At 31.8% G+C, this 16,093-nt stretch overlaps 1 protein-coding gene and 1 non-coding gene across 2 annotated transcripts; both read left to right on the top strand.

The window, feature by feature from the left end:
- Positions 1-9,536: 9,536 nt before the first annotated feature.
- LOC8274801 lies at positions 9,537-12,924 on the top strand. Its single transcript, XM_002524108.4, has 5 exons — positions 9,537-10,271; positions 10,829-11,376; positions 11,461-11,643; positions 11,716-11,917; positions 12,087-12,924. Exons 1-5 carry the CDS (start codon positions 9,728-9,730, stop codon positions 12,782-12,784), a joined length of 2,175 nt encoding a protein of 724 aa, XP_002524154.1. The 5' UTR covers positions 9,537-9,727; the 3' UTR covers positions 12,785-12,924.
- A 2,864-nt stretch (positions 12,925-15,788) lies between these two features.
- On the top strand, positions 15,789-15,862 carry TRNAW-CCA. The gene has a single exon. It is a non-coding gene; the product is annotated as a tRNA-Trp (tRNA).
- Positions 15,863-16,093: the final 231 nt, after the last annotated feature.

Genomic DNA, 16,093 nt, shown 5'->3' with positions numbered 1-16,093 from the left:
TAAAGATTAGAGAAGTCTACACAAAGGGATTTATAGTGGTTCGGGAACAAACATCCCTACATCCACTCCTCAAGATCACACTTGAGTATTTTACTATAATCACTTTGATTACAACCTTGGGTTTTACAAGTTCATCCACAATTTAGTGTTTTTAAGGCTCATACTAAACCAATTCCTTGTGTTTTTAATACCTAAGCTCACACAACAATCCTTTCTAAGTTTTAGTTGAATAAAGATTTCAATTTAATACACTTTACAAAGAAAGAAAATGAGTGTAAGAAGTTGAGAAATGAATTTACAAGAATTTTGGTATAACTAACATACGCACTTAGTTATTGTGTCTTTAAGAGGGGTATTTATACTTATACCAACCCTTTAGAGATGCTATAATAGGTCCAAAACTCCTACAATGCAATATTTGATGACTTGGCAGAAATTGCCTAAAGTCATGGAAAGCGCCCCCCGCACTTCTTAAGTGCGCTTGCGCTTTCTTGAAAGAGACGTTGGAACTCCAACGACTCCAACCACGTGGCACTGATATGGTGGCTGCCGTCTCAAAGGTTATTAACATTGCATTAATTATGAAAATTGCCCCTGTGCCACAATATCGTCCTTGCGCTTACCTTGATCGTGCCCAGAAGCGCCCCCGCGCTTCTCGTCACGCTATCGTCTGCTAGAAATTGTCTCAAGACTTAAAGTGAGGCACCCTCGTGCTTCTGAAGTGCCGTCGCGCTCCTTCAAGCTTTGACACTTTAACTGCAAAGTTTCATGATATGATTGGGCTTCTGTCAGGTAGACTTTTCAACGTCTTGCAAACTTTTGATCTTATAAAAAGCGCTCTCGCACCTTTGGAGCGCCCTTGCACTTTTGAGGTAAATTCATAAGATTTGCTTCAAGGCTTAAGAATGTTTAAGATTTGGCTTGGTTCCTTTGATGTTCTGTCATATAAACACTCAGTCATGATATTAGTGATAATTAATTTAGTTATTATAATTAAAATAAAGATCAATTGCACCTTAGTTCAACAATTTGCATTATAGGGGCCTTTTATATTCATTTTTTTTAAGTTTTTGTTTTGACAGTAATATTCATTCTATCTGAATATTTAATGTATGTATGAAATTTTTATGTATTTAGGTTGTACGGCAGTATTATTAGAATTTTGAATTTTGTCAAATATGAGGATTTATGGTTTTACATACACTAGCTATTATCAGATTTCAAATTAAGTTAATTGAAACAACATGTTACCAAAGCAGCTATTGTTGTGTAAAATTAATTGAATTTGAAACATAAAGATTTTGTGTATTCATTGTTTATGTGAATATTGTTCAACCCAAAGGAGGGTTGATATTTGGCCAAACAATAAAAAAACATGCAATGATAAATATAAATGATTATACAGTTGTTGCCCATGTGAATGATAGTCGGTCCAAAGAAAGGTTGTTGTTTGATAGGATTTATTATCAATATTTGATTATTGCGTGAATAGTACCATTTACAATTGATATGTTTGTGCAAACACTGAATGTCAAGTTGTGGTAGATATCTTGTTTTGTCACTTTTATGACATGTTTGTTGATTGTGTGATGTTTCTTATTCTCTATTTAGTTTTAACAATTACAAATAATTTTATGCTCAAATCAGTGTCATTCCTATGCTAAATGAGACAAACTTTAATTCTAGAAAGAGAATATGGAAGTCGTTCTCGGTTGTATGGATTTAGACCTTGCGTTAAGGATAAAATGACTGATTAATTAGTTGAAAATGCTTTAAATGAGGCTAAAGTTGAGAAGTGGGATCATTTTAATTGCATGAGTCTAATGATCATGAAACGTTCCATACCGGAAGCATTCTAGGGCTCTATTTCTGAGAGAAATCATAATAAGGAATCCCTTGTCGGAATACAACAGTATTTTGCTAAGAATGATAAATCAGAAACAAGTAACCATTTGGCTACTCTGATTTCTATGAGGTATAAGGGAAAAGGGAACATAAGGGAGTACATTATGGAAATTTCAAACCATGCTGGAAAACTAAAGGCACTAAAGTTAGAGATATATGAAGATTTACTCATACATTTAGTTCTTACTTTTCTTCCTACACAATTCAGTAATTTAATATAAGTTATAATACTCAAAAGGATAAATGGACTCTTAATCTCATTTCGCAATATGTGCAAGAAGAGAAAAAAATCCAGAGGGATAAGACTGAAAGTGCTCATTAAGCATCAAACCTCTCAAAATAACAAAAAAAATAGGGATAAGGATACTGCAACTGGAACACCTTTACAGAAAAAGGCGAAGAAGCAAAGTGATGAATTTACTTATTTTTCCTATAAAGGACATATGAAGAGAGAGTGTTCCAAATACGCCACCTGGTGTAAAAAGAAGGGTAAAGTTCTCGCTTTTATTTTCTCTGAAGCTAATTTGGCTTCTATACCTATATACACTTGGTGGTTAGATTCTGATGTTACTATTTACATAAGTGTGTCTATCCAGGGCTGCCTCTAGAGCCGACCACCAATTGATGCAGAAAGATTCATTTATCTGGCCAATGTCAATAAAGTCCCTATAGAAGCTATAGGGCATTTTAGATTATTTCTAAATCCTGACTGTTATTTGGATTTAGTTGAGACTTTTGTTGCTCCGTTACTTAAACAAAACTTAGTTTATATTTCCTCTTTGGACAAATGTAGATACTTTTATGGTTTTAGAAATAATAAAATTAATATCTTTCTAAATTAAAGTTTTATTGATGTTGGTATTTTATTTGATCCTCTTTATATGTTGGAAACTATTTCTTTCTGTAATGAAATCTTGGACACTAGTTTAAAAAGTATAAAGCGTAAATTAATTGACACTTCTACTTCTCTATAGCATAAGCATTTAGCTCATATCTCTAAACAAATAATTCAGAGGCTTGCGTCGAATGAAATTCTTGATTCTCTTGATTTAATAAACTTTCAAGTTTGTATTGAGTGCATTAAGAAAAAGACAACAGACATAAAGAAAAAAGGTGCCAACAGATGCACAAAAGTCATAGAACTAATACATACGGACCATTCTCTACACCAGCATGGAATGGTCAATAATATTTTTTACATTCATAGACGACTACTCAAGATATGGCTACCTACATTTAATAAGTGAGAAATCTCAATCTCTAGAAGTGTTCAAGTCTTACAAAGCTACAGTTCTTAGTAAGAAAATTAAAGCTGTCAAATCTGACCGTGGGGGAGAATACTAAGAAAGATATGATGGATCAGGTGAGCAACGCCTAGGACCCTTTGATAACTTCCTAAAAGAATGCGATATAGTCCTATAGCACACTATGTTGGGCAACCTATTATGAATGGTGTTGCTAAAATATGAAACAGGACGCTTAAAGACATTGTAAGAAGTATGATCAACCATTCTTCTTTACCTAAATCTATTTGGGAAGAAGCACTAAAGAATACAATATATATCCTTAATAGAGTACCCAGTAAAGTAGTAGCTAAAACCCCATATGAAATATGGACTAGTAAAAAGCCTAGTAGAAAGCACTTACACATTTGGGGATGTCCAGTTGAAGTAAGACCTTATGGGCCTAATGAAAAGAAACTGGACTCTAAGACAGTTAGTTGCTACTTTGTGGGATATGCAAAATGCTCTTGAGAATTTTAAGTTTTATGATCCCACTACCCGATCTTTCTTTGAGATAGGAAATGAAAGATTTTTTGAGGATGTAGAGTTTGTGAGGAAGGATGAAGGAATGTATCTTTTGATAAAAAGTTATCTTTAAAGAAGAGAAATTCCTCTCTTTTCCCATTATTAATATTGATCAGACAATAATTCCTGACATTAATCAAGAAGCAACTCCAGTTCAAGACAACAATGAAGTTCTTCCTATGGAGCAAATTCAACAATCTTAAGAAATGCATTAAGGAGGTCAACTAGAGAAAGATGGAATGCGATTCCAGATGATTATTACGTATTCCTCTTGGAAAGAGAAGATTCTACAGTCTTAGCGGAAGATGATCCAACCAACCTTCGCAAAGCTTTTCAAAGTTTCAATTCTCAACATTGGATCAATGCCATGCAATAGGAGATGAAATCTATGAAAGAAAATGATATTTGGGATCTTATTGAATTGCCTAAAGGCGTGAAACCCATTGGTTGTAAATGGATATTTAAAACCAAATGGGATTCAAGAGGTAATGTCGAATGATATAAGGCTCGTCTAGTCGGTAAAGGATTCACTCAAAGGGAAGACATTGATTATAAAGAGACATTTTCTCCAGTTTCATCAAAAGACTCTTTTAGGATAATAATGACACTTATAGCTCTTTTTAATTTAGAGTTATATTAGATGGATGTAAAGAAATCATTTTTTAATGCAAACATTGATAAAACGATTTATATGATTTAACCAAAAATAATTGAATCCAAAGATTCAAATTCTATTTGTAAATTAAAGAAATCCAACTATGGTCTCAAACAGGCTTCTCGCCAATGGTATCACAAATCTTAAGGTAAACATAGTTGATGATAATGTATATCACAAGTTCAATTGAGTAGGTTTATCTTCCTTATCTTGTATGTTGATGAAATACTACCGGCTAGTAATGATATAGGCTTATTGCACGAAACTAAGAAATTTCTCACTAAGAATTTTGAGATGAAGGATCTTTGGGACACCTCTTTTATTTTAGGCATACAAATAGTGTAAGACCGCTCTCAAGGTATTCTTGACCTATCACAAGAGGGTTATATCTAGAAGGTGCTAAGTAGATTCATCATGAAAGATTGCTCGCTAGAAGATACACATATAGCTAAAAGAGATAAGTTTAGTCTCAAGCAATGCCCAAGAGTGACCTTGAAATAAAGGAGATACAAGAGATTCCCTATGCTTTGGCAATTAAAAGTCTAATGTATGCTCAAGTTTGTACTTGTTCCGATATAGCATTTATAGTGGGATTGTTGGGCAAATATCTAAGTAACCCAGGAATGGATCATCAGAAAGCACCCAAATGAGTTATGTGGAATTTACAGAGAACAAAGGACTTCATGCTAACATATAAAAGATTGGATAGTTTGGAGATTATTGAGTATTCTAATTCCAATTCTGCGGGATGCCAAGATAGTAAATGATCCACTTTGGGCTATGTTTTTATGTTGGCTGGAGGAACTACATCTTGAAAAAGTTTAAATAGACACTTATAACTACTTCAACAATGACTGCAGAATTCATAGCTTGTTTTGAGGCATCTAATCATGAGATATGGCTGCAAAATCTTATCACAGGGCTGCGTGTAGTTAATGGCATTGAAAGGCTTTTAAGGTTATTATGTGATAATAAATCTGCAATTTTATATTCCAATAACAATAGAAACTCTGTAAAGTTAAAATATATTGACATCAAGTTTCTATCTGTTAAAGAGAGAGTTTAAAGTGGTCAAATTTATATAGAACATATAGGGACAAACATTATGATAGCAGATCCGTTGACTAAGGGTTTGCCACCTAAGGTCTTTAATGAGCACATCGCTCATATGTGTGTAGGCATATTTAGTGATACCTTGATTTAGTGAGAGTTTTAATTTTGGATGTTCCATGATTTGATATATGTTCAATGGTTATATTTATGCATAATAAAGTTTATGATTCATTTCATTTTTATACCTTTGAATTTGATTGTGATTATGGATTGATCTCTATAAAGAATAAAGTAGAACCAGTTAAAAATAGGCATATTTTGAGATTACATTGTATGTAATTTCCATGCCACTTATCCATACTTGATCTATGTTATTGAATATATTAATATGGTGAGCATGGGAGGTTTAGTCACACCTATATATGATGAAAGCCACCATGATCTCATAATAATATAGAAAATGAACCAGATTATACCTAAGGAGAAGTCTAAAGAAATAACAAGATAGTGTATACATAAAAATTTCATTTGATATAATTGTTTCAAGTTTCATATGTAGCCCAAGCGAGAGATTGTTAGGTTATTTGATCTATATTATGTAGGCTTAAATATTTAATAACAATTATATTAATAGTTGTTTTATTAGTGGGCTTATTTAAAATGATTCTTTTATATAGAACCTATATACTTCTAGATTTTGGTATGGATTAAATGGGTGGATACCGTTTTCTAACTGATATAGGCTTAATTGGATCATATTATATTAGTATATAAAGACTCCTAAGTTATGGTTTCCAATATGTCAAGTCATACGACAACTTCTATTTTCTTCCCATCAGACACAAAAGACAAAAAATCTTAAAGAATTCAGAGATTTGACTGAGGAAAGCTATACTTGTTGATTCAAGCACTCGTTCATCATTCATTCTACAAAAGATTTGATTGCTATAATGGAGACAAATATTTATGGTTAAACTTTCTTAATAATTATGACATGATAGTTTTGATATTAGGATTTGATGATCAATATGAGTTTTGATATCTATGATTTGTATGTGTTTTTATGGATTATTTATTGATTATTATTATAGATAACAAAGTCTAACAAGAAAAACAAAATATTCTAGAAGGTAGAGGTAATGTGGATACCCCTACTACGTATGAAAAGTGTACCAATCATGTCAGACGTAGTAGACAAATTGTTTCATTTATCACCTTTTTCAAATTTTGAAAAGCAAACATCTTATGACTTGAGACCCTTTGTTCAGTAAGATGTATATAAAGGAGAAATATTAGCTAATTGGGTAATTACTATTTACTTTTTGTATTTTTTAATATTATACTAGTTGCCTTCTAATATTTGAAAAATATTTTTTTTTCTTTCTTCTATTTTATAGTTTTATTTTAAAAACTCCTTCTGTCAAAATTTATGTTAGGTAATCATTAATTAGGTTTGGTTTTATACTATTTGCCCCTTGATTTTTATATAATATACAAATTTCCTATATTTTATTTATTGCACTAAAATTTTCTTCCATTTTGAAAGTCAATACGATTAAAGAACTAAATTGATAAAAAAATATAATTTGATCCTCAAACTTCTTATTATATGAGCACAAAATAAGATTATACCTCTTATTAAAGCGTAATGTTAACCTTAATGGAAGTGAAATTGTTTTATGGGAATTTTTATTATCCTGTTAGGATAAGTAATGCCCCAAATACTATATTTTCTTTAAAGAACAATAATTTAAATTAGAAGTTGTTTAAAAGTTAACATATATCAAAGAAATAATTATAAAAATAGTGTGTGAATTTATTAGAATTTAATAATTAAGTATTTAAATTATTATAAATTAAATTAAATGTGTGCGGTTAGAAATTATTAATATTGAAGTGTATGAAACTGAATATATATATATATATATATATATATAAGAAAAAAGATATGTAACAATTAAGTATTTAAACTTTTAAATCTAGTAGATATTTATATAATGTATATAGCAAGTCAACAATAACAGTTGTAGATTTGAAATTTTAAAATATATTATCAATTTAGTATTTTAAAAAGAATAAAAGGCCAAATATCTACTTCTAATAGAGTAGTATACCTCCCTCACTATTATTATCATTCTTATATATCTTTTCAGAAAGAAATTTTAACATAGAATAATACATTGTCTTCTTTAATCTATCATCACAAAACATCTAAAAATAAATTCGATTATTACTGGAAATGATAATATTAATTATATTATTAACTACTAATACTTCTGCTTATGGTATGTATACTATTTATTTTTTATTTATCTTTATGCTTTATAATATTTAAATGAAACATTTACTTTTTTAAATATAGACATTTTTTTCACTATGAAAACATAATTAGATTTAGTTTGTTTACATTAGTATTTTTATATAGTGATTGATTGGATGCACTCAAATATTAATAACTATTAATTAAATTTTAATTTTTAAAAATTTAAAAATTTAATAATTAAATTTCAATAAATTTGTACATCATCTTTTTAATTCTCTCTAAAAAAAACTAATATTGATAATTTATAATATGTTATTGTCCGCTTTATATACTAATATAAAATATTTATTAAATTTATATATTAAATCGTAAATTCTTAAAAATTTAGTAAATATATAAACTAATTTTCTAATTATCAATATTTTAGAAAGAAATAATTTAGTGTATCAATTATCATATTTCAAAAGAAAATGATTGAATGTATAAAATTTTAGTGCAGTTTGGAGAACGTGCCATGTATTTGTTCCCTGAAATCTTTTGTTAATGAAGTCAATTTGGAAGTCATCAATATTGTCGACTCATGCTCATTACAGATCGCATCAACCTCTATTATTCAAATCAATCCTTATCCAACCACGTCGGTTTTGTGTTTTTTTCTTTTAACTAGTTGAGAGAATTTTTAAAAATATTTTTCTATTAATATTTTTATTTTTAAAAAAATAAAAATTATAAATATTAATTAATGAGCGATTTGAATATATCACAGATTTACAATGCCATATAAATTTATAAATATAAATTTTATTTTTATTTTAATAATTTATTGACATAATTAAATACTAAATTAGTAAATATATAGTACTTAATTATTTATCAATTAAATATATTATTTTTATTTATTAAATTTATTTATTTATTTTTAAAATTTAATTAATGTTACTTAACAATTATAAAATTAAAATATAAAATTTTAATTTATATAAATAATTAAAAATTATATATAAATTCATTAATAATATATATTAGTAGAAGAATATATAAAATAAATAAATTATTTAAAATAATAGTAGTTAATAGTCTATAATTAAAAAATAACTTATAATGATAGAGTGCGATAATAATATTCTAGTAAAATTTTCAACTAAATTAAATGCATAAACATTTAGAGCGTATTTTTTAAATATAGAGTAGAGGGTGAAATTTGACTCTTCATATATAATATAGAGTTAATTTGAAAATATTTTATATTTAAAAAATAAAAAATACACTGAAATATATAATTATTATCTGCAGTGAAATTTATCCATCAAACACATTAATGAGTAACTATTTTTTCTACTGTTCATCTTCTTATTCTTTTGCTTTGGTGTTTTAGATATAATATTCTAATATTATCAGAACTTCATTTCCGATAGAAAAAAGCTTATAAATTACTTATAAAAAATCATCGAGTCCAGTGCATATATTGAAGAAACGAATCATCTCTAATTCTGAAATCGAATGCATTTACTGAAAAAAACGAACCTCATCTAACTATGATTACATATCCGGAATTTGCGGTTGAGTTCAGTTCTTTCAAATAAAAGTACCCATTTATTTACATCAGGACAGACACGTGATTATATCAAAGAAAAGAATACTTATATTTTGTATTAACGCCATAAATGACATTGTCCCATAGATCAAGACATGGATCAAATAAAAATAGTATTTTATTGCACGTGGTTAAGATTTGGGTTACTGAGATCTGAGTCCACCAATATTATTATTGTATCAGATCAAAAGAAAATTGTTTATTGTATGGGAATACGTAAATACATGTATTTAAAAACAACAAAATGAAAAACGTGATCACATGCTCCTCCTTCACCGATCTGAATGGATTGACCAGCGCGTTTTCACATCCTGATCCTCTAACCTGTCCGATTACGTATCCATACCCCTTTTTATACCAATCTCTTCATAGCCTGGAGTGTATAGTTACTCTCAACAGTGAAACCAGCATAAAGAAAATATAAACACAAAGGAAAACAATCCTTGTAGATGGCAGAGAAGAGAGGTAGCATTGCCTTCTTTGCAACCTACAGACCACCTGTGCCACTGGACATATTCTCCTGTTCGGTTCCACCAACGTCAAGGCAGGATGAGCTACACATGACTGATGGATTGTCCTACAATTACAACTGCCAACTCATTCCACCTGAAGCTCTCAAGACCATTATCAAGCGCCCAAAGTTGGCTTCCGAAGCCAAAGGATCTGATGTTGACTCGGGTCGTCTCTCAGGCTTGATTTTCGTATCCGAACGAGACAACAACCTTGAGACGCTTCATATTGCTCTTCGCTTTAACGACAATCCACCCAGTGTTAAAGTCTTCAGTTTCGCTGATGTCTATGGCACATTCGATGGTGTCCGTATGGAAGACAGTGGTTGCATTGCCGGTGGTTATAAGGTTGGTAGTCGTACTGCCGATTGCTCTCTTATATATGTCACCACCAAGGACCCGTCAAAGGATCGTCGTCAGCCTTGGACTGTCGTTTATAAAACTAATCTTAAGACCGGAAAGACTGACCGCCTCACTCCGTCAGGTTACTTTTCCAACTTATTAATTTCTATTATTAAAAACATTTATAGGATTTAATATTTTTTTTAATGAAGTCTACTTTCATTTTGTTAGTAAACAAATATAGGAAATATAGATTTCTCCAAATGATGGCTAAAAGAATTCAATGCACTTTTAGTTTCAAAAAACCTTGCAAGTTGAGCTCATAAAGTGATCTGTAGGTTTTACTAATTAAAAATGCCAGCGCTAACCTCGTTATGTCCAAATTCTAATGATCAGTTCACAATTTTGTTTTTGTCTTTCTTCTAACAAGAAAATATATTATAAAGTAATTAACTTTTGTTTTAAATAAAATATAATTTACTATCATCATTAGATGATATTTAGCTTTTCATGTTGATTTGCTATATTATAAAATTATAAAAAAGAAAAGGTACAAGTGGAAAAAAATTAAAATTTTTGGAGAAAAATAAATTTCAAGACTAATAATAATACAATCAAACTTAGCGGTTAAAGTTTAACAACAAAAATGCAATACAAATATTTGATTTGATTTCTCCACTTATTCTGCTTGATCAACAGGAGTAAATGATTTAAGCCCATCTGTATCACCATCTGGAAGAAAAGTAGCAGTGGCGTCATTCCAAGGAAAGGGTTGGAATGGCGAGATTGAAGATCTACAGACTGACATTCATGTGATGAACGTAGAGAAGCAACCCTTAGGACGCATGAAAGTTATAAAAAATGGTGGATGGCCAACATGGGGAAGTGACAACGTTATATTTTTCCATCGAAAGGTTGGGGAATTCTGGAGTGTATTCCGAGCAGACATTAGCAATGGTCAAACATCAGAAACCCTTCGTGTGACTCCAGATGGAATTGATGCCATAACTCCGGCAGCCATCAATTCCACCAAAGTGGCGGTGGCAACTATCCGTCAGAAATCAAAGTTCAGTGACATACGCGTAGAAGCACAGTATCGGCACATTGAGATTTTTGATTCAACAGCACCACAACAACCCATACAAATCACTCAGAAAACTAGACCAAAGGCTGACCATTACAACCCCTTTGTAGTAGATGGTGGGAAGCGCATAGGTTACCATCGTTGCAAAAGCGACCTTCTCAACGTACGTATTACGCTAATGAATGCGTTGTGCTCTTTTAATTACAAATTGTTTTAACGAATTCTAAGCCGATTGTTAATTGCGCAGCATGGAGATGATATCCAAAGACATTTCCATAAGCTCAACTCACCACATCCAGATGTAGGACTGTTTAGGGTGTCAGGTGTATTTCCAACATTTTCCAAAGATGGCTCCAAGCTTGCATTCGTTGACAATGAGTTCAAAGCCGTGTGGGTAGCTGATAGCGATGGATTGCGCATTGTTTTCGAGGTATGCTACATATTACAAGAATTAATATTGTTTTCGTACTTTATATCGGTATATAATTGATGTTTTATCTAGACGAAAGGCCCAGACAATATCTTCTCACCAGTTTGGAGCCAAAATCCACAAGATGATACACTCTATGTATGCATGGGACCTTCTTTTAACGCTGGCCAGACATTGCAAATCTGCGCCATCCCCAATGTGGCTAGTGGTGCCCGGCGGCGTCGACAACTCACCAAAGGATTTAATAATGCTTTCCCGTCCACCAGTCCAGATGGTAACTAGCTTTTCCTAATTAGTTGTTCCTTGTGTAAAAGCCATTCTTATACACTAGAATTGTTTACCAACTCTTAGTTTACTAAGAATTATTCACTTTAATTGTTTGGATGACAAAAGGGTCTTGATTATAATATAGTTTCTAATTTTGGGGTTGAGAGTTTTAACAGGAACAAAATTAGTTTTTCGATCCACAAGAGATGGAGGAGATAAGAAATATAAGAATCTATATATAATGGAGGATGCACAAGTGGGGGAGTACGGGGATGGAAAAGTAACGAGGCTTACAAATGGACCTTGGACGGACACACATTGCCAATGGTCTCCAAGGGGAGATTGGATAGTATTCTCGTCAACCCGCGATAAGCCTAAAGATGCACCAGAAACAGATAATGGTCTCGATCCAGGATATTTTGCAGTGTTTTTGGTGAAGGTGAACGATCCTTCCGTGGTGATAAGAGTGATAAAAGGTGGAGATGATCTTGCAGGACATGTGAACCATCCATTTTTCAGTCCAGATGGAATGAGCATTGCTGTGACTTCGGATCTTGCTGCAGTGTCTGCTGATCCAATTTCTTTACCTCTCTTCTTGCATTCCGTGAGGCCTTATGGAGATGTATTCACTGTCGATATTGACCCTGATGACATAAATAAGAACAAGGATGTGAAGAAGTTCAATCGCATCACACATAGTAGATATGAGAATTCCACTCCTACTTGGACCATGTTCTCAACTGAGGATCCAAATGCAACATGGAACCTGCTTCTAAAGGATTCCTACACCCCGTCATGCCCTTATGCATATCCTGATGGAGGTGAAAGTTGGCACATGACTGGCCACCTTTGCATCCCAAGAAGATGCTGTTGATTTCTTTTGTGTTTCTAACTGCATGGCTTGTTAGTTTTCTCCACACTTTCGCTTCATGTTCTAATAAGTGTAGAGCCATGGCTATAAAATTATATGAAATTTGCTTTCTGTTTTCAAATGAAGCTTATGCATTGCTCCTAGATGTTTGCATTATATTTATCCTACCATTTCTCTAAATATTATCTTTTCTGTTCACATCTTTATTTTTAAATTTGAATTGCTCTTCAATAGAGAAAGTGTAAAATTTGATCCTATCATTTAACCTTTTAATTCAAAAGGTTATGTAGTTTTTTTTTTTTTTTTTTACACTTTAGTGCAATAAGAATTACCGCATTAACAATTCTTGTTCAAATTTATTAACACTATCAATAGTTTATACATTGAATTTTAAATAAAAATCAATTGCTGCAACATTAATCTTGTCACATAAATAGCAAGAAATAAAATTCTTTGGTATTATTAGATCATCTAAACCTTATTAGAGTTGGCAAAAATTAAAGAAAAATCGACTTATGAAACTATTTTCTCTCTCTTTGGTTTTTTTTTTAAATGCAATGAAAATTAACATGATTGGACTTGAATAAAATAGAAATATCGTAAGAGAAGATAAGCACTTTGACGCCAAAGACTCCCATGTTTTTCTTGGTTGGACCAACCCAACCGGTGATTGTAGTCTTCCGGAGAGCAAGAATTGCTTTCCCAGCCAAAGGCTATTCTTGGTTTGATCTTGCAAGATCAAACCACTACCGGCCATATCAACACTGTTTCGGGCCCCACGATTTAGAGAGGCCTCTTTGGCAACTCTTTTTTACGGGATTTCAACATAAAGGAAAGTCCAAGTCCAATCCGAGAAATCCTCCAAGTCCTCGCCAACGAACGGATCCTTTCAGTGAGTCAACATGAACTGTCTTTGTCATCTTTACTTAACTCAAAAAGTAAATCCTGTCTCTGCGCTTTCCCTTGCCCAGATGTTTGTCTTTCTAAGTTAAGTAAAAGGTTGCTTTGTTACCAATTCCATTAGGAACCGCGGATTTACTTTATCCTTTATGGAATATGGAATTTTGATGGAAGGATTTCTTTACTTTACTAATGCAACGCGGCTTTTTAACCCCATATTGTAGGGTGGATCTCGAAAGATATGAAAGACCTCTATTTTGACTTGTTCCCCCGCCATCGTGATCGAATGAGAATAAATAAGAGGCTCGTGGGATTGACGTGAGGGGGTAGGGATGGCTATATTTCTTGGAGCAAACTCTAACCGAATATGAAGCGCATGGATACAAGTTATGCCCTGAAATGAAAGACAATTCCGAATCAGCTTTATCTACGAACAACATTTGTTCTTGTAATCTATAGCCTAACAGAACGCAGCACCTGTGGCTGGATTGAATCTGAATCCTTTGCGATGGAAATACCCTCTTCCCCCAAAGAATCATCCTCAAGAATTACAACATTGGCTTAATTGTGACTATGCCAACTTAAGAATAACAACTTTACTGTATAAGAGTTCGCTTGGGCCTATGTCAAGCTTGAAGCCTTTGTTTATTCAGGTGTCTATGCTGGTATCGGACTTATGAGTATTCCGACTATAACAGTTCCGATGAACAGTCACTCACTTTTGACAGTTATACGATTCCAGAAGATGCTCCAAAAGGATAAGTTGCGTTGGCATCGAGAAAGTACTCTAAATTAAATAATAATAAAAAAAGAGCTGAGTTGGCGATTTTTCGATCCGAAGTGAAGAAGAAAGGAATGAAAAAAATATAAGTTGCTAACTCGAAATCCAATTTCGAAAGATTTCATTGCAACTAATATAGTAATAATAAGTAATACAAAGATTCTAAACTATATTTAGATTATAAGTTTAGATTAGAATCATAGTACAATATTTCATTTAAGCATCTTGTATAATACTGTTGCAATAATCAAATTTCTACTTCCCTTCTCTTATCTTAATTTAATAATTTAATTGAAGTTAGTTTACTTTACTTGAAGCTGGCGCCCCAAGTTCTGAATTTTATTTTACTGCGGTTGAATCCACTTTTATTCTTTTTTCTTTTCTAACTTATTCTAATTAAATAAAAAAAGAGGAGGGGGGCAGTAGTCACGAATATTTAATTGTATCTCTAATCTTCTTCACCTCCCGCACGCGCACGTTGATAACTAGAATGAAAAAAAGGGGAATGTCAACGCATCCGGGAAAAAACGATTGATCTCAATCAATAGACCTGCTAAAGACGCAAACCATAGAGTACTTATTACTGGTGCCACAGATAGATATGTTTTTAGATCTCGCATTTAAAACCCTCCTTCTTTATTCTTTATTGTTATTGTAATAAATAATGTTTATTTTATTGTAATAATATATAATGATTATACATATATATCAGACGTATATGTAGTTAAAGGACACTTGCATTTGTTTTGTAAGCAAAATCTCTAATTCAAACTAAAATGTATAACAATTTGCTAGATAAGATTTTCCTTTTCTTAAACAAAGAAAAAATGTTCTCCCGAGCATTCACGAAATTTACGTAAGTTTATTATTACGTAAGTTTATCATTATATTTTATTATTACGTAAGTATATCATTATATAATAAGATATAATAAGTGATATTATTATATAATATATGAATATAATATATGATATGAGATAAAAAGAAAAAGTATATCAATGGAGAAAATGAAATAAGTATGTGGAAAACAAAACGGGTATTCTTTACAATAACATTGTAAACCAATTGAAAGGGATGTAGCAGCGACTTGGTAGAGCGTTTGTTTTGGGTACAAAATGTCACGGGTTCAAATCCTGTCATCCCTACCTATTACTTCGTCTCTAAGTAATAACGAGGGATCAATTGAGATCAATTAAACTTGGCCATACTTAATCTTTTATTTTTATCATATTATATATGATAGTATAGGCATTCAAGATATATTGGAGTAGTTAAAAAAAGAATCTTTTTACTTACAGTCTGATTTTTTGTGATTGAGATAAGAAAGCGCTCTTAGTTCAGTTCGGTAGAACGTGGGTCTCCAAAACCCAATGTCGTAGGTTCAAATCCTACAGAGCGTGATTCTGTTCTTGTTTTGTTAGATCAAATTTTATACAGAAAAAATTGAAGAGCAATCTCTGAATTTGACCTCCTGTGGATTAAAGAAAAGAGGAGGTCAAAAAAACAAGGTGTTAATTAATTAATTAATTAAAGGTCCAACTGATCACCACGCCTGTATTGTAAATATGCAGTTATGAATAATCCGGCCAAAGTAATAGGAATTAGACCTAAGACGATTCCAAATAGAAAAA

This window comes from Ricinus communis, chromosome 2 (assembly GCF_019578655.1).
Source record: "Ricinus communis isolate WT05 ecotype wild-type chromosome 2, ASM1957865v1, whole genome shotgun sequence".
In the NCBI taxonomy this organism is placed as follows: Eukaryota; Viridiplantae; Streptophyta; class Magnoliopsida; order Malpighiales; family Euphorbiaceae; genus Ricinus; species Ricinus communis.
The sequence above is the reverse complement of the archived record's forward strand: the minus strand, read 5'-3'. Positions and strand labels throughout refer to the sequence as shown.